General features: G+C 35.6%; 1 protein-coding gene across 1 annotated transcript; it reads left to right on the top strand.

Annotated features, from left to right (window-relative positions):
- The first annotated feature begins 4,121 nt into the window (after positions 1 to 4,121).
- LOC121411289 (fas apoptotic inhibitory molecule 1-like) lies at positions 4,122 to 17,262 on the top strand. Its single transcript, XM_041603932.1, has 5 exons — positions 4,122 to 4,208; positions 6,847 to 6,977; positions 9,631 to 9,853; positions 10,452 to 10,501; positions 13,959 to 17,262. The coding sequence occupies exons 2-5, from the start codon at positions 6,867 to 6,869 to the stop codon at positions 14,106 to 14,108; spliced, it is 534 nt and encodes a 177-aa protein (XP_041459866.1). The 5' UTR covers positions 4,122 to 4,208; positions 6,847 to 6,866; the 3' UTR covers positions 14,109 to 17,262.
- The last annotated feature ends 1,404 nt before the right edge of the window (positions 17,263 to 18,666 follow it).

Genomic DNA, 18,666 nt, shown 5'->3' with positions numbered 1-18,666 from the left:
GCTGCTGGGTATCCCCAAAATCAAAATTTTCCTGGGGGGGGGGTAATGCGTGTGTTATTTTCCATAGTTAGCGCCCCATGGAAATCTGGTATGATAAATGACAGAAATAATACAAATGAACGACGCTTTATAGGACCCCCCCGTTCAGAATTTTCCTACACAGTGCTTGAAATAGTGCTTATAAATTCACCCTTTGTCAGATCAGAATATCATATATTTTCAGCTCGCGCTTCGCGCTCGCATTATTGATTTTTATAATAAAACTAAAGTAGGCCTATTTAGAATGCCCAAATGCTATAGGTATAAATTTCAATACGCGCAGGCATGTTAATTCACATACGCAGCTTTTTTATGTAAATGTGCTTAGATTATAAAGTTTCATATCAGAATATTGTTACGATACTGTAACAAATAACAATAAGTATTTATTTTCATTTTGATTTCCTTTTCTTTTATTACAGGAAATTATTAAGCATACATTAACAAATATAAATAAATGATAACGGTCTTACATCAATCTCTTGAAGTGCTGTTTATAGTTCACAGTTATAGTCCAGTATACTTTATAATCCAGATAAGATCCAAGTTGGCTGGCGAAGATTCCGTAAATCAAAGTTCACAAAGATGGCGATGATGAAACTGATGATAAAGCACGATGAATAACCAGAGTCACTGTGATGGGTTGAAATGTCCTTGAAGACGATGTTGATTATTTAACAGTCAATATCAGCAATTCATTCATGGGTTGAAAAGCGTTCATTAAAACAGCTTGATAATCTCGATGAGAACTGAGAATTCCTCTCTCAAAGTAACTGCAAACCGTTCATTGATGGCGGGTAAATAATTCCTCATAAGATAAATATTCCAGGTGGAAATAAAGTCTGCTCTGACATAAAGTCTGGCATGAAACTCTAAGTTTTGATCTGATGTGATGAAGTGATCTGATCTGATATGTGATCTGATATATGATCCGATATGATATGATGATGTCCTTGCTTATATACAAATTATTCACTATTCTAGAGGCTTCTAGTATTGTCTACAAAAAGAATATTCTCCTTCTTTCAGGCATGTCAGGAGCAGTCAAATTCTAAAACATTCTTGAATGACCTCAGTGAAATTAACATGTCAACAACATAGCTAATCCTATTGTTCTTTTCCACTGTCTGAGGAAGCCCAATTGTCTGCCTTAAATAACAAAATTCCTCGGCCTATTGTGTACCTTCTTTATCACGTATCTTTGCAAATTGCAGAAATAACAGAAATTACTTTATCTCATATAGTGCCTAACCATGGACCTATATGGCCTAACAAAGCTTTACTGCCAGGACATTCTGGAACACTCTTAAAGAAAAAATAACTAAATAAATGAATGTAATTGCTCTTACAATTCCTCCTATACATAACAATATTAAAAAATTTCTGCTCGCGCTTCGCGCTCAAATTATTAATGCAGGAAGATACCCAATTACCAATCCATTTCCTGATTTACAAAACATGAATAGAGTGTCCCGTTTTTAGGTCTGAATCTCAATTTTGTTTCCACTTGCGCTTCGCTCTCGCATCAATTGTCCGTATAGTTATACCTGTTAATGATTAGAAAAGTGCTTAGGATGTTCCGTTTTTAGATCTGAATTCTCAATTTTGTTTCATTGTAAAGTTTTATACCTATGCTGTTCATGATAACAAAAAGTACTTTGAATGTCCAGTTTTTAGGTCTGAATGTCAAAAATTTTCAGCTCGCGTTCGCATTATTTGATTGTTGAAATATGTATCGTCTTCAAGGGTAACTGCAAAAAGTCTTTATTGCAAGTCCCTTTTGATTTGATTTTGATTTGATTTTATTTTATTTCTGCACTCAGCATAAATATGCAACATAACATCTAGGTGATACAATTAAGTTTTACAAAACAATTTAAGTAATAGTCATAGCAAAGCAATGAAAAATAAATATTAACAAGAAGCAATATTCAATGAAAAGAAAACAGTTTAAACGAATGCAGGAGACCGCCATCGTGAGCGGTTAAGCTTGAAAATGATGGCGGCCTCGTAAAATCGATCAGGCCAGAACCCAAATTTAAAATTTCGCTCACAGTAGTTAGTTGTAACATCTTGTTCAGGGTCACAAACATTGCTTAAATGTTCAAATTTCATGACAAAATACATGAAATAAAAAAAAAATGCTCGCGCTTCGCGCTCGCACTATTTATTTAGATATATGTATTTATTCCAAGCTGAGAAGTGATTGTCACATGTGTTGGGGTACCCTTGGTTTGTGTGTGTATAAAAGAACGATGGAAAGCCAACCACGCATCACTGTGAGGAGAGATACTACGTCAGCACCCCCGCTGAAAAAATCTTTTCCAGAGCCGGGCCGACGTTTTTTAATTGATTCGTTTCCATGAATTGCTTATAGCCTATACTTGTTTAGTTTTTATTCAGTATAAATGTGATTCTAAGGGCGGCGATTCAGGGATCCAAAGTCCCCACTTTTTGAAGCACTAAAATTAGTCATTTTTACCCAAGGAATTACGTCACATTGTACAAACAAACGTGCCAATTTTCCCCTTTCATCTTGAAAGAACTTGTTTTCTATGTTAACGAGTTTTGACGGATTTTTAAAAGTGCCCATTTTCGTATCAGTTGCCATTCTAAAACGAGCCATGCCCGATACCCGTTTTCTTTCTATAGTTTCATCTTTTATGATAACCCCTTTCAAAATGTGTTTATTGCCCTATTCAGCTACTTCTCATTTCTTTTCATTTGTAAAATTCCTCTTAGTGTGGTGCACCCCTTGAACCTCTGATCAAGTGCCCCATTAAAGAAATTCCTATTTTCTTTTCTAGTTTGTTAAAAAAAACCTGTTAATACAGGGGCCGATCCAGCCTTCGCCAATAGGGGGGGGGGGTGGAATTTTTCAGCCACATTTTCCTCGATCGGCCGCACAAAGTTAATTTTTTGTTTTTGTTTCTTTGAAGGGGTTAGTCACTTCTAAGCTTTATTCTTATAAATCAATATGAATATATAATCTCATAAGCCTTATTTGATTACTGCGGGCGCGAAGCACAAGCTGAAAATCTTAACATTTCTACCCGAAGAATTTACATTTTAAGCACTTTTATTTGTAATCGTGAAAAGAATAAATATAACTAAACAATTGATGCAAGCGTGAAGCGCGAGCGGAAAAGTCGAGATTTACACCTAAAAATGGGACATTCCATTCATGTTTTGTAAATGATGAAAAGGATGGGTAATTAGAAATCTTCCCATTCAGAGCGTAAAGCGCGAGCAGAAATGTTTAATATTGTTATCTGACACTGGATAATGATTTAAATAGAGAACAAGCTGCGTAACTATCTGAATCATAGAGATGTAATGATATACATTATGATCTGAATACAAACATACGCGCACATCTTTCAGATTTCGTTCTAGAATCTAGGCATTCTAAATACCTTTTTTATCATGAAAATCAATAAAGCCGGCGAGAAGCGCGACTATAAAGATTTTTTGTGTGGGCGGGCCCCTCAGGCCCCCTTCTTTTCCTTCTTTGAAGATAGAGCCTCATTTAAAAAAAAAAGTTCCCTTTTCCTATATGCCTCCCGGCCCCCGCCATAGGCCTACACTTTCAACCGATCCAACGCCCTGGATGTGACTGCTGCCTTGTATTAAAAGCATACTGACATCCGTCATTACGGTTTTAGATTGCATACATGGATATGAATTTCTTATGAAAATACATTGTAAACTTCTACCGGTACTTTTTTATACCATGAAAATGGCAAGTATTTGTTTTGGTGTTTCGAAACCCCAAGTTCCACTCCAAGCTAGTGCCCCCCTCCCCCCGTCGGCACGGGTGACTGACACACCTGTCCCATTAGATCTGTATACCGAAAAAAAAAGAGCTTGCAATTTTTTTTTGTTTTTACATTACATTAATTTCCATTTCAAAAGGGTATGTCGATCAACAGCCCCCCCCCCCCCCTATTTTGTTTACTGTGGCGACGGCACGCACGGCTTTGGGCTTTTGGCTTGAGCAGCATGCCGTGCCGGAGCCCATGCGAAGCGGTCCCGCCTGCGCCTCGCCTCGCCCCCGGCCCGGAGGCTGGCCCAGAGACCAATCGCGTCAATCAATCGAGGTTTCCTTGCTTTGGAATTGTGTGTGGAAACGAAGGGCCTGCGATTTGGTCATAATTTTGGAGTTAAAGGTATGCGATGATTACTTCACAGTGTACAATGTACGATATAGGTATTATGTTCAAATAATTGATGATAGGAAAGGCAATTTGCACATTTATTACGGTATCTTCTATCTACATGTAGTTTCAAGAAGGAGTGGGACCCGGGACTGTGTTTGATGACTGACATACGGTACCGTACTGAGCTGCCTGGCCTGCATAGCGCCGGCCGGGAGATGAAGAGCACACAACGGGCCAGCGCTCCCTAGGTTAACAGCCCCGTACCGGTGCATGCAATTATGCACACATGTTTATGTTATCAAAAAAAATTGTAGTATGCCTACAGTAGATTTAGATCCACACCAATTTCTAATATATTTGGAAGTGAATCTCCAGGCGTCTCATAGAGTAAATGTAAAATTTGGCAAGGTAATTCTTCGTCCAGTCTGGTATAGCCGCCACACTGGCGTATTGTGCGATGTTTCGAATTTGAGTGACTATGATGGGAGTCCCATGTCTGCGCACCTTAAGCTTTAACTTAAGATTAAACATGAATATATCTTTATTCCACAAAAGTTTTCAGTTGATGATGTTCCTTATTAGCTTGTAACCGATTTTGCAATCGGCAACCGATTCCATTCCATTTCACCACAATCGGCGATCACTTGCCGATCTTCGATCTTGCCCCTTGAAGGAAAAAATCGGTGTAGATCTAACGTTAATTACAGTGCATGATCGTTCAGAACATATTTCAAGATTGTTTTTGAGGTGCTAGCTATTTCGTGGTCACATTAATCAGTAAGAAAGACGCGGTATTATCTCTGACGATGTGATACTGATAGCGGATGCTGCCGTGAAATTTTGAAAGGTCGTATTACTGACGAAGATCACAGCGCTACTCTCTTACATCGTTTATGATTGATAGACATCTTCTCTTCAACCTCGTGTTGTTAGCGGACGCCGCCGTGAACTTAACAAGGTCGTATTATTGACAGACATCATTGCGCGACTCTCTTACATCATACGAGATCAAGAGATCATTCCAATAATTCTAAATAGCTAGCACCTCACGTAAAAATACTTATGTCCCGCCGATCGTTTATTGACATGTGATCTTTGAGAATTATTTTCATTTTATTTTCCTTTGCTCGGAAGATGCATCATTCGTTTATCTTTGTAATAAAAATCACTAATTTTAATGTAAAGCAGTAACAGCTCAAAACACTTTTAAAACATGTTTCAAACAATTGCGCATGTGTGCGACTTCCAATCCAATGCATTCGTCTTTGTGGCTATGTCAGGAAGATGCGCGCGACCGCAAACAAAATTTTGATTTATTCCTTTGTTTTTAAACATCGCCGATTCGATTTTCGATTCGATTTTGATTTTAGAAGCTTAACTGCCGATCCAATTTTCGATCTGATTTTTTATTCGATTTACAACATTAGTTCCTTATATTCTAATGACTAAGTGTTCCAAAAATCTTGTGAAAATTTGAAAGAAATAGACGTCTAGTCTAGATCTATATCAGTTATCACTCAAGCAGGATTCATTGCCGCTGTGCACAGGAAAATCAAGGCAGGATGTCATTTTGATGACATTTTCAGTGTTATTCTTGGTTGATTTTTCTCTATCGATTCATTTTCTAGGGTGGACTTGACCTTCCAGAATATTCATCAACTGAAAATTATTGTGAAATATTAAATTCATGTTATATCATGTAAATCTGAAGTTAATTAATTTAGATTCACATTGGAGCCCCCCCCCGGGGGGGGGCACTCAGTATATAATGCATAGTGGGTATGTGCCATGGAGGGGACCCCCATTTTTACACCCAAATTTCCGTTCCAAGGCATAGCATTTTTGTGTTATTGAGAAAAAAAACAAAGAAAGCCGCTCCAAGGCATAGCATTTTGTTCTTAACGAGAAGAAAGAAATCCACTCCATAGCTTCGCATATTTTTCGTTACACCGTTCCGGTCCCATTGGTCTGCTGCAAGTTTGGTGAAAAGCGGCTGTAGAGCACGGTCCGACCATCGTCTCTGCGCGAGCGCACCCGGCGGAGGCCACGTTAGCTGCATCATGCATGGATGCCCGTTCCATAGCATACGCACGTACCCACACGCTGGCGATCCGTTCCAAGGACCCCCGTTTTCACAAAATTGTAGTTCTGAAGCCCGTTCCAAGGACCCTCCTTTTTACAATATGCCCGCTCCAAGGCCCCCGTTTTTTTTGTCTCTCCTGCGGCACACCCCTACCACTTTTTCGGTCGAGTGCCCCCCCCCCCCCCCGGGCCCCCCTTTACTATAATTTATACCTTAGGTGATGTTTCTTGTACACTTCACTTCACTACACTACAATGTAGTGTATTGGTAGTGAAGTTCAGTGGAGCGAGTGCACGTGAAACATTAGAGGTAGTATTAAAGTAAAAGATTTCTAGTTACAAAATGACAAGGCCTAAGTAATTATGGCAGTGGATATACCGAACACTTTATGTAAATTCATGATTTCTTATCGATATTCAAACACCATGGTCCATATTCTTAAAATGTCCATCAAAGATGAATTGTCCCCACAAAATTGAGTAGATTTGCACCCCCCCAAAAAAAAAATTCAAACAATTTTTCAGTCACCTTTAAATGCCGTTTAAACATTCTATATTATTACAGGAATCTAGATCTTGATAAAGATGACTGATGTTGTTGCTGTGTGGAGTGTTGCCCTTAGTGATGGAATACACAAAGTCCAGTTTGAGCATGGGACTACAAGTGGAAAGAGAGTCATTTATGTAGATAACAAGGTAATAATGTCATAACTCTACATTGATGCTGGTTCTGACATCACATCCCATAAAAATTTTCATCTGATAAACTGTGTACACAAATTTAATAATAATGTGTTATTCTAAATGCAGTCATAAATCCCATTTGATAGTAACTTCTAGTCAACTTTCATCATTCTTGCTTCATCAGTTTTGATTACACAGTCAATCACATATACCATTCCAAGTTTCAGTCCTTCACGTTTATAATTTTGTGGAGCTCAATAAATCGCTCTCCTTATTTTTTTGAGGAGCTCAATTGAGCTCCTTAGAATCTCTCTCCGTGAGGAGCTCAAACAATTCATTACAATACATGTTTGATAAATTGTAGATTTTTCTTAACATTGTATATATGCAATAGCTGTGTTAGCTATTAATTAATCTGTGGTGAAACTAGGCCTGGGTCACGTATGTTTACAAGATGTCGTACGCACTCCTGCTAAAAAAAATGAAAAAAATGAAGAAAAAAATTGCTAAAATTTCACATTTTATATCTTTAAATCCATGAAATGGCCTTATTTTTTCCATAATTCCTTGAAATTACTTTGATTTAGTTGAAAACTATCAGAAAAATGAAAAATATTCACCTCTTTCCCGACTCTGATTTGAACTTACCTCGGTGATGTTGACTTCCATGGTGTTGCCATGAAAATCTACATATGGGACTACATGGGACTGCAATATTGACCAAGTTTAAATTCAAATCAGAGTCGGGAAAGAGATGAATATTCTTCATTTTTCTGATAGTTTTCAACTAAATAAAAGTAATTTCAAGGAATTATGGAAAAAGAAGGCTATTTCATGGATTTAAAGATGTGAAATTTTAGCAATTTTTTTTTTCATTCTTTTTTTTTAGGAGTGCGATTTTTTGCTCTCCTTATTTTTTTTTTAGAAGCGCAGTAGGAGTGCCAGCGCAATCGCGCTCCTCAAAAATGAAGGTCTGAAGTTTTGCACTGCAACATATTATGCATCATATTATGCAGTGGCTAACCCAAGAGTTTCTGCTATTTTGGCTTCATCAAAATAATGATGAAGCCTAATTTCTTTGCAAGTTGTTTTTCAATATAAGCTGGCCAGTGATGACATTTCCTATTAAACCAAAGTTATAATAGGTTGAATTATAATTTGTACTTCCATTATCCCATCAGATCTTGATTGTTCAGGAATTTGCTGAAGCAGCTACTATGTGGAAATGATATCAGGCCTCGAAATAATCGACGGCCATGGCCATGGCTGTCGATGCCCCCATTACTGGCTGTCATGCCCTTCTTCTTTTTGCTAAAAGTGTGCCCTTTTTTTATATGGCCGTGGTGCCCTTTTTTCTCATAAATGTGCCCTTTTTCTGATATATAATGTACCCCTTTTGTAAGTCTGCACCTTTTTTTCTGAGCGTGGAAAACTTTTCTCCGATCTCAAAAAGTATTCAATACCTTAGCTTTACCAGCGATGTCCAGTGCGTGTATGCAGTCTAGTCCGAAGCCGCGCCGAACGATGAGCTAGCTATACACAGCTGGCCGGCCGCTAGCGCGCTTTACATATGCTATGTAAGCTGCAGCATAAGAATGGACGAGCGCGAGCTCCGTATGTGTACTATACAAATGTCGCGTGCGCTGTACTGTCCTGGCGAGCGCGCGCGATGCGTAAGTACAGTACTTTGAATGGGAGTGTTTCATAAAGCTGTTTGTCTGTTACAAACAACTTACGAACGACCGGTGATACTTTCTTGGGTGCTAATCAGATTCACATTTAATTACATGTAGCTCAAGAAGGTATCACCAGTCGTGCATAGAGTTCATTTTTTCTTAAGTAAATAATGTGGTTTGGTAATGAATCTGATGTATAACATCGACTATGGAAAGCCCCCCCCCCACGCCGCGAAACTGTAACACCTACAAATAATTTATTACATGCCCCTTAAAAAGTGGCCTTGGTGCCCCTCTGTATGGCCTTGGTGCCCTCTGCTGCTTGGCCTCAGTGAAAAAGTGCCCCTCAAAAAAGTGGCCTTGCCCCCCCAAAATCCTATTTCGAGGCCTGTGATATCATACGAAGGTGTCTTATACTGGAATATGATGTCTAATGTTGAACCATTGTTGTCAACAAGATTGAAGGAAAGCACACATGGGTGAAAGAGAATCATCCCAGTATTTTCCATGAAGCTTGTGCTTTCATGCTTTTTCTCTCTCACGTTGACTGTCAACGATGGTCCTGCATTAGACATCAAATTCTGTGGTTGTTTTTTTCAGCCTAGAAAACTTTGAATGATGATTTTTTACTGCTTCAGCGAATTCCTAAAGAAATCAATAAATGTTGCAAACTGTGTAAACCCCCGGTTATGATAGGAAATGTGGCCAACAATTTACGAACATAGGCCTCCTGGTTATGCACTGCATGGATTGTCTTACAATGTCAATTGTAGTCATCCTTAGTATTTCACCTTTTACATTGTATTGCATTCATTTTTAGTGTGTAAGGTATAAAAATGCAAAGAAGTTTTATGCAACCACAAAGATAAAGACTAAGATAAGAAAAGCAACCATCCACTTAACATTTACAACAGAGGCATTTCATGATCTTATCTACCTGAATGATTGAGAACATTCATAGACATTGATAAATCTTATTTTTTGTACAGGAGATAAGCAGGAAGAATTGGATGTTCAAGCTTGTCGGCAGGGAAGTATTCAGCATAAGCGGGACCAGGGCAGTTATTAATATAGATGCATGCAGTGGATTTGCATATGAGTACCAGTTAGAAGTAGGAGGCAAAAGCTTAGAGAAGTTTGTTGAGCAGAGAAGCAGAACCTGCAAAGTCTGGACACCGACCATAGAAGGAGTTGGACATAGGATAGTTCTTGGTGAGTGACTTATTTATCTTTAGCTTATTGATAAAAATGAGCCACCCATTTGGCTTTTCATATTCTAGGCATTCAATTGAAGTGTGTGAATGAAAGTGAACACCACCAAGATTATAGCATCTTTATATTGTGGAGCGTTGTGGCCCAGTGGATTAGTCTTCGGACTTTGAAACAGAGGGTCGTGGGTTTGAATCCCAGCCATAGCGTAATTTCCTTCAGCAAGAATTTATCCACATTGTAATGCACTCGACCCAGGTGAGGTGAATGGGTACCCGGTAGGATTTTTCCTTGAACGCTTTAGCGCCTATTAATATGGCGGCTCAGCTACAGCCGGGGTAATAATATGATACCAATTATCAAAGCGCAGTAGAGTATATGCACATAGTAGCTGCGCTATATAAATGGACCTATTATTATTATATTCTTTAATTCCAACAATCTTGTTTGTGAAATATGCATGTCGTGTTTTAATTACATTCATCTGTCTTCTTTTAAACTCTCCATCTCTTTCACCATCCCACTCTCATTAATGTTTGAATTTCAATTTGAAATAAGTGTGATTTCATTCAATAATTCTCTGTTATGTTTTTCCTTGCAGAGAAAGATTCCATGGATGTTTGGTGTGATGGTTGTGTTCTAGAAACAGCAGTAAGTACAAATTGGTATTTTCATTCAAAATTTAGAATTACATGTTTACACTTCTTGATCTATACATTATAAAGTATGGGGTGTCGTGGTCTTGTGGTTACAACTTGTCTTTCAGTCAGAGGGATGTAGGTTCGAATCCCAGCCATAGCGTGTTTTCCTTCAGCAAGAAATTTACCCACATTATGCTGCACTAGACCCATGTGAGATGAATGGGTACTCTGTAGGATTCATTCCTTAAACACTTTAGCATTTACAGTGTATAAGGTGATTAAGCTACATGTACATCCGGGGTAATAATATACCAAGTATCAAGTAGGACTATCAAGTGCAGTTTAGAATATGAATATAGTAACTGCGCTATGTATATGAACCATAGTATTTGTACGGTAGTAGTAGGAGCTGCACTCGTGTGTTACCTTTTTATGTTCATACTAAGAAGGCTGTCCCTGGACTAACAATTTATCTCAATGGCACAAGTAAGTTGGGTTTGATTTCAGTTTGAATTGATGTTGTCAGGAGGAAATTCTTAAGGAATGCATTAAAAAAAATCATATGTATTTCAAATTGTCACGGTCATTTGGTATTATGTACCATAGTTTATGTAGTAATATCGTCAGAGAGTTAGATTATAGACTACCTTCGGGCTTTTTGTTTTTCTGATTTTTTTTTTTTCACTCTCTCTTGTAGTTACCAAAGGTACACTGTACAGTGATGCCAGTTTTAAGAAAAAGAAGCAATTTCTACTTTTTAAAAATTAGTATCCTGCATTTTTTTGTCAACAAAAGTGTTGTTAATAGGTGATTTTTCTTTAATTTTAGTGAATCCATTAATGGTGTCTTTGCTGTAGTAGGCCTAAGATGCGTAATGTCTTGTGAAATTATCGGGTTCTTATTCCTAGTAAATACTACATGGTATAAAAACACTTAGCTTAGCACCAACTTCACAAGTCATTATACTTATTCTACTATGTTTCTTAGTTTCAGGTACTTTGGTACTGTAAATGCAAAAAAAGTGTAAAATATCAAAAAGGCTATTATCACTCAAATAACAAACCTCTTAAATTCATGGGCAGGATGATTGATATGGTGTATGTATTGTTTTCTTTAACCTCTGGCAGTCTCGTCTGCATTACGTGATTCAATATAGCAGCAGTGCTGACTTTAAAAAAAGCTACATGTAATGATTGATAATAAAATACTACGTACATTGACCAAATATGACCTTTGACCATGATCATGTAACCTAAGACGTGTGCAAAACAACCAGTCACACTTGATTACCCTTATGTCTGTTTCATGAATTAGATCCATAAAGTTATTATGGCAGTTCAACAAATATCCCCAACATGGCCAAAGTTTATTGGCCTTAAGCGACCTTTGATCTTGGTCATGTGACCTGAAATGCGTGTAGGATATTCAGGGATACATGGATGCTCTTATGTCAAGTTTCATGAACTAGATCCATAAATTTTAAAAGTTATCTACAAATACCCCCAACATGTCCAAAGTTCATTGACCCTCAGTAACCTTAGACCTTGATCATATGACCTGAAACTCGCACATGATGTTCAGGAATACTTGATTGCTCTTATGTCCAAGTTTCATGAACTAGATCCATTAAATATCAGTCATGATGACAATTCAAAAACATAACCTTGGTTAAGATTTTGATATTGATTCCCCCAACATGGTCTAAGTTCATTGACCCTAAATGACCTTTGACCTTGGTCATGTGACCAGAAACACAGGATGTTCAGTAATACTTAATTCAAGTTTCTTGAACTAGGTCCATATACTTTTTAAGGTATGATGACATATAAAAAACATAACCTTGGTTAAGATTTCAATGTTGATGACGTTGCCGCCATCATAAATGCGGCACCTACATGTATGGTCTCGCTCTGCTATGCAGGCGAGACAAAAATTGAAAATCACTAGGGATATCATGAGAACCAGAGAGTTCTTATTATCAGCCTAATTAACCTACTTAGAAACCTCTTATTTTGATGAACCTTGAAAAAAAACTTTAAGCATACAAATCAGTAGGGAATAAGTATATAATGAAGGAAAACTCATAATACCCTTTAGGGATGATTAGCTTTTTAATGGCTAATTTAGGTCGAGCTACATGTATGTATACATGTATTCATAATGAACTGCAAAAACTACTATTCGTTCTTTGAGATATTATAACAATGGCTTTAGCATATGAATTTATGTCTGTAGAGAGCAGTGCTGAATGGCTTTGAGTTGAAATCAATACCTGCAAGAAAATCAATATTTGGACAAAGTACTGGAAAGGGTTGAAGATTGTAGCTTGATGTGTTCATTTTTTTAAAGCATACATTTAACATACACCTGTACACAGTGTACAGTAGTGGTCACATGTACATAGTGATTTCAATTGTTGATGCTGATGTTGATCATGTTTGAACTATGAACAAAGGAAGCACAAAACCATCTCTTGCTCCAACACATAATGATAGTTTATAAATATTAAAAATTACATTTTGTATATCTTTAACACCTGGTGAGCTTCGTCCCAAGACCTGCTTCACTATATTTGATGCTGTCTGATTAAAAAAGAAAAGAAAATAAGCCAAACATTAATCATGAAAGGTGAACACTGAACTTGTGTATTTGGGGGGAATAGAAGTTATTCCTATTCACCCCAGGGAAGTAAATATAATGGATTTCATCTCCTTATTTCCTTTTCAAAGAAATAGTGGAAATATTGGTTCAGTTCATTTCAATTACATGTATGTTCCATACACCTCCAATATTTTGCTGGTGAAAAAGAGTTGATATTTTTCCAAAAATATGATGTTATAAAACATGGTCCAATTACTAGTATATAATTACTTGAAATTCCTGCCACTTCAGGCCTATTGAAACAATTCAGTTCATTTCCCAGTAGGACCTCCACAATATGGCCTTGTACATGTAATATTCAAGAAATTACCTGATTAATATGGGGTCCAATATAATTTGTTCTCATTTTCATAATTAGCTATATGTTGAAACAGTGGAGTGAAAACATCAGTCTGAAAATGAATTATGTTATTGAGAAACATACATGAGAAATGAATTGTGGTATTTAGGGGATATAAAAAGGTAAAACAAAAATTAAGAAGAAAAGTGTGAGGTAATAAAATTTTATTTAAAATTATTAGATTCTTTATAAAATAAAATGTTGGCAATTTAGCTACCTTTAGTTGAATACCTGGATTCATATTCTAGTTATAGTATATTATTCAACACAAGCACTTAATTCTTAGATCTTAAAGAATTTTCAAATCTTCAATTTTTCCATGTCTGAATAAATGTTTAAAACATTTTCTCTGCCTAATCATCATGCACTTGAATACTGTCCTCTCTGTTTCATTCATATGCATATTATCCAATCATTAGTGTTAACATTGTGTTTAAATTGTGTCCTGACTTTTTTTTCTTCCCAGGGTGAATTTGTGGATGATGGTACAGAGACTCATTTTGAGCTAGGCGGACATGCTTGTTGCATCAAAGCAGTTAGCAGTGGAAAGAGGAGAGAGGGCATCGTCCATTCACTCATCATCGATGATAGGGAAGTCCCCCAAACAATGGAATGACGTCATTGGATCATCCATCAATGCAAAAAGGAGAGTACTTTTGTAGGTATGAACTGTGAGCAGTACGGAAATGATCCCATAGAAACAGAGTGTTCATTCTGCTGGCAAGAATAGCAAAGGAAAACAAGCATCATGAGGGAAATTCTTGAGATTGTTTTGTGCTCAACATTTATCAACAAAAAAAGAGAAAGCAACCAAGTGACCAAACATTAGAAATTGTAAATTAGTGTATGTATTATATACAATGCTGTTTTTCAGTCAGAAAGTATTCTAGCAATGTACTGTACATATGTCAAATTATAGCTTGATAATTACATTTCTCTCAATAGTGGGGGGGAGAGGTAAAGATGTACATTGGCCAATTATCTGAGGGCATGTTGCAAGAAAAATTGTTTGCAATATACTGCAAATTTTTCATTAAAAAATTGATGAGATTTGATCATAGCAAATTGATTACAGTTTCTGTCGCAAGAAGGAGACAAGCAATCAATTGCAAGTTATTCAATTCAATTTTTTGATGAGCATGTAAAATTGATCTGCAAGTGATTGCAGGTTTTTTTTTTTTGGGGGGGAGGGGGTTGCAATTATCCTTCACAGTCTTATACATTTAGTTTCTCATCACTTTACGTGGGAAATGGGCAAAAAGAAAAGAGAAGTATAGACAAAGACAATCAGTTTACCACTTGTTTACTGTGTCATTACAGTACTGTATCATTACTATTGCTTCATATATACATGTCCATAACATTGCCAAAAGTGTACATGTATATGTACATGTACTTATTATGTCTACACTTAGTTAAGAATCAGGGGGCCAATTTCATAACGACTCAGAATTATGGTAATTTTGCCTTTATGGTAATTACCATGGAAACCTTGATTGTGCTCATGATAATTGCCATAAGGGTAAAGTTACCATAGTTGTACTTGTATATATTACTCCTATATCAAATGGGTACCTTCATGTAGTAGCGCTTAAACGTCGGTGAATCTCACCAGAAAATGGAGTGTTCAAATTCTACCATGTATTAGATGATTGTGGAGTCAGATGATAAAACATTACATTGAATAAAGTTTGTTTCTCTGGGCTCGCAGAACATTTGTAGTGTTGTTTTATATTCAACACTTAGCATGAAAGATTGCATTTTGTGGTGGGTTCACTAATGTTTGAGCACAACTGTAAATTGTCTTGACTATTAATTATCTGTGATAGTGGAGATACAATGAAAGACCTTCCATATAAAAAAAAAATTGCTTTAAATGTTTCATAGACCTTAAAAAGATAGAGATATTCCATCAATATTTGGTAGGCTGGAATTTGTGAATTTACTGTATTTCATTACACTCATTTTTTGTGAATATCAGTTGTTAATACCCAGTGTCTTACATATTTACATTAAAAGAGTAGCAAATGTAAAACCATGGGATATAGTGAAAAGGGGTCTTACAATATGTCACTTATGGTTCACTGTCATGCACAAATAAAAGGTTTGCGTCATAATACTGACAATACATCTATGTCAGTATTATTTTGTTTGAATCTTAGATGTTTTTAATATAAATGTAATGATTAACCATCTTACCCATTGACTCACAGTGGCATTTGATATAATTTGATTTTTTTATAGGACTCAAGTCAGAGCATGTAATGATAACCATACTATTTTTATCAATGAGTTTAAAGTGAGTAACAATATAATTACCCATTTTTTAAGAAAAATATATAAAACACTGCCATTTATTGTTAGTTGAGTAGATGTCAAATTTACAAATAGCAATATTTTAAATGTTGTTTAATCACTTTACCTTTTGGTAGAAACCCCTTTTAAAATCTATGATTATAATATATATTATAATATATTTTTATAATTTGTTTGATTCACTGACAATGCATAATTTGCATTGCATAATTTATGTTTTCTTTTATGTGTACACATGCATGTAGTTCATTGAATCAAAATCAATGCTGCATATGATAAAATACACTCTAATGTAAAACTGAAAATTGAGAATTTGATTATTTTTGTATTTTATTTAGTTGATCTTTTTTTCTTCAATTTTTTTTGTGTGTTTGATATACTTTGATATAGTTATTCTAGTTATTCAAATCTGTGGGGGCTGTATCATCAGACATCTTGAAGCTTTCTTCATTCAAAATTATACCCAATATGCTAATTCATTCAAAGTAGACATTGCATTATATTTTGTATGACCTTTCCCTAGTCAGGCCTGTGCTCTGTCTTTCTTTCATTAGTTTGGTTTCTGTTGGTTTCTCTGGAACGTAAGCCCATGTAATATATTCTGAACCAGTTTATTATTTACTGATATTTTTTTCTTTAAAATTAGTAAAAGAATTGTTTGAATATCCAGAGGTCCAGACAATGAATTTTAATTGTCTTAATATTTTTGTTCTTGCCATGATCCCTTTACATTTTTACTTGATCATTAAGAATAACAATCTGTCTTCTTGTTGGCAAATCTTATTTTTAAAATTTTATTATGAGTTTTTATCCCAATTAGATCCCATCATTCATTTCTATTCATAAATATGTGTACATCCAGCTTAAAAATGCACTATATGCTGGGTTATCTGCAGTATAAAGCAGATTAGTCATTTGGGCTTTGACAAAAAAAAACAACAACTAAACTTTGAAAGAGATTTGTTGAATGATGCACAAAAGAAAACCCTTGATGTTTGTGATAACTGTGTGTTTATGTTTTTATCAAATGTATTGCAATGGTCCTTTATTGTTTTGGAGACATTTTATTGCATAATGTGTAAACATAGTTTAATGAATCCAGAATTCATACTCGGGATAAATCTAAGTCATATTTTTTCTGCAGTTTGTGTGGGCCAGTTAGAGCTGCGAGTGACCAGGGAATGTAAATTACAACATGATTCATTGCCATTTTTGGTTGTGCCGAATATATTACAACTTCAAAATATTGTCATTTGTAAATATACCAATTATTTTTTTTAGTTAAGGACAAAGTACTATTTTTTCAAGAATAAGGTATTTTAAAGTTATGAAGGGATGGATATTTTATGTATGTTTGTCGTGTTTGATTTATTGATTGCAGTGAATTCTGCTCTGTAATTATTATGATCTTTAATTTGCACTACTCAGTCTATTAATTTGATGTTCGTGAGAAAGAGAGAGAAAAAAATGATAATGTATGATCTGATTGGTCGCGCAATTTTGAATTTGATCTCTGTCAACAAAAAAAATTACGTACTGCCATCTACATGTTAAGGTTCCGCTCTCACATGCACTAAATGTACATGTACAGTTTAGAAAATTGTAGATACAATAAGACATACAAACTATTTTGATCATTGATATGTTTTTAATTGAGGGAAGGGTGGGTGGGCTTGAAAGTGAAAATTAAAGCAAAATGACTTATCTGATCTGATGAATATTGTTTTTTTTTCAGTCATTTTAGTTGTGACCAAATATTGAGATGTTTAAATATTGTAGTTGATTTTATTTTTCATTCTACCTTGTAAATCACCTTGAGTTATACTGTGTGTTCTAGGCCCTGTGATATTAAGAGATATAATCATTATCATGTACAGTCAATTGTAATGTTATTACACATAGACCTACAATTTAATTGTAGAGATGCTTATATCTTTTAAATTACAGGGTACATATATGTAAAGTATTCACAATAAAATAGTACTATATATACATTATTACACTGTATCATGTAAAAATGTATTAAAACCTGTATGAATACCATTGAATAAATGATGCATAATGTATTTATTGTGCCTTTTATGTTGTATTGATTTTGAAGTTATAATAATGGTAGATCTAGTTGTTGTAATACATATGTCTGTAAATTGGCTTGGTATACATCCACTTTGTCTTCTTCCCATTTGGTTTAATTCCATTTACCATTATGTTTAATTTTCAGGTTATACCCTTTGATGTAATACATCCCTGATTTCACTTGGTTGAACACTGTTTAGTCTATATGATTAGAGTTAGAGGAAATGCCAATGAATAAAATTTTCATTTGGCAAAGTACATGTACAAAAAAGACTCGGAGACAAAGTGGAAATTAGACAAATGAGAATTAGATTTAGTGCTTTAGATCAAATTAGATTAAATCCCAGTTAAATGCAGACCAAATGACAATTAGACCACATTGATAGTTGAACAAATGAGTTATTGGCGTTAGACAGAGGAGAATTCACCTGCTTGTAGACTAGGTGAATTCCAGGGAGAAATCAAACATTGTTTCACACCATGATTATAATATAAAAGTGGAGCCCTCATTAGGGAGTTGGGAGTCGATTCATATTGAATAAATACAAAAGAAATAATGAGTGGTTGATGTCATTGGTTCTCTCATTTTCATACAGACCTGACTTGGATGTGCATTTAGCTGCTTTGTGAAATTTAGAAGAATTTTAAATTTCCATTTCTTATTTACATTGATATTCAGTGTTATGCTAGTTTGAATTTTCTTATAGTTTCCAAACCTCTTATTTATTTTTTTTTTGTTGGGGGTGACTTCCCAAATACCATTGATGGTGGAGGTGGTGATG

Source organism: Lytechinus variegatus, chromosome 3 (assembly GCF_018143015.1).
Source record: "Lytechinus variegatus isolate NC3 chromosome 3, Lvar_3.0, whole genome shotgun sequence".
Classification (NCBI taxonomy): domain Eukaryota; kingdom Metazoa; phylum Echinodermata; class Echinoidea; order Temnopleuroida; family Toxopneustidae; genus Lytechinus; species Lytechinus variegatus.
The sequence above is the reverse complement of the archived record's forward strand: the minus strand, read 5'-3'. Positions and strand labels throughout refer to the sequence as shown.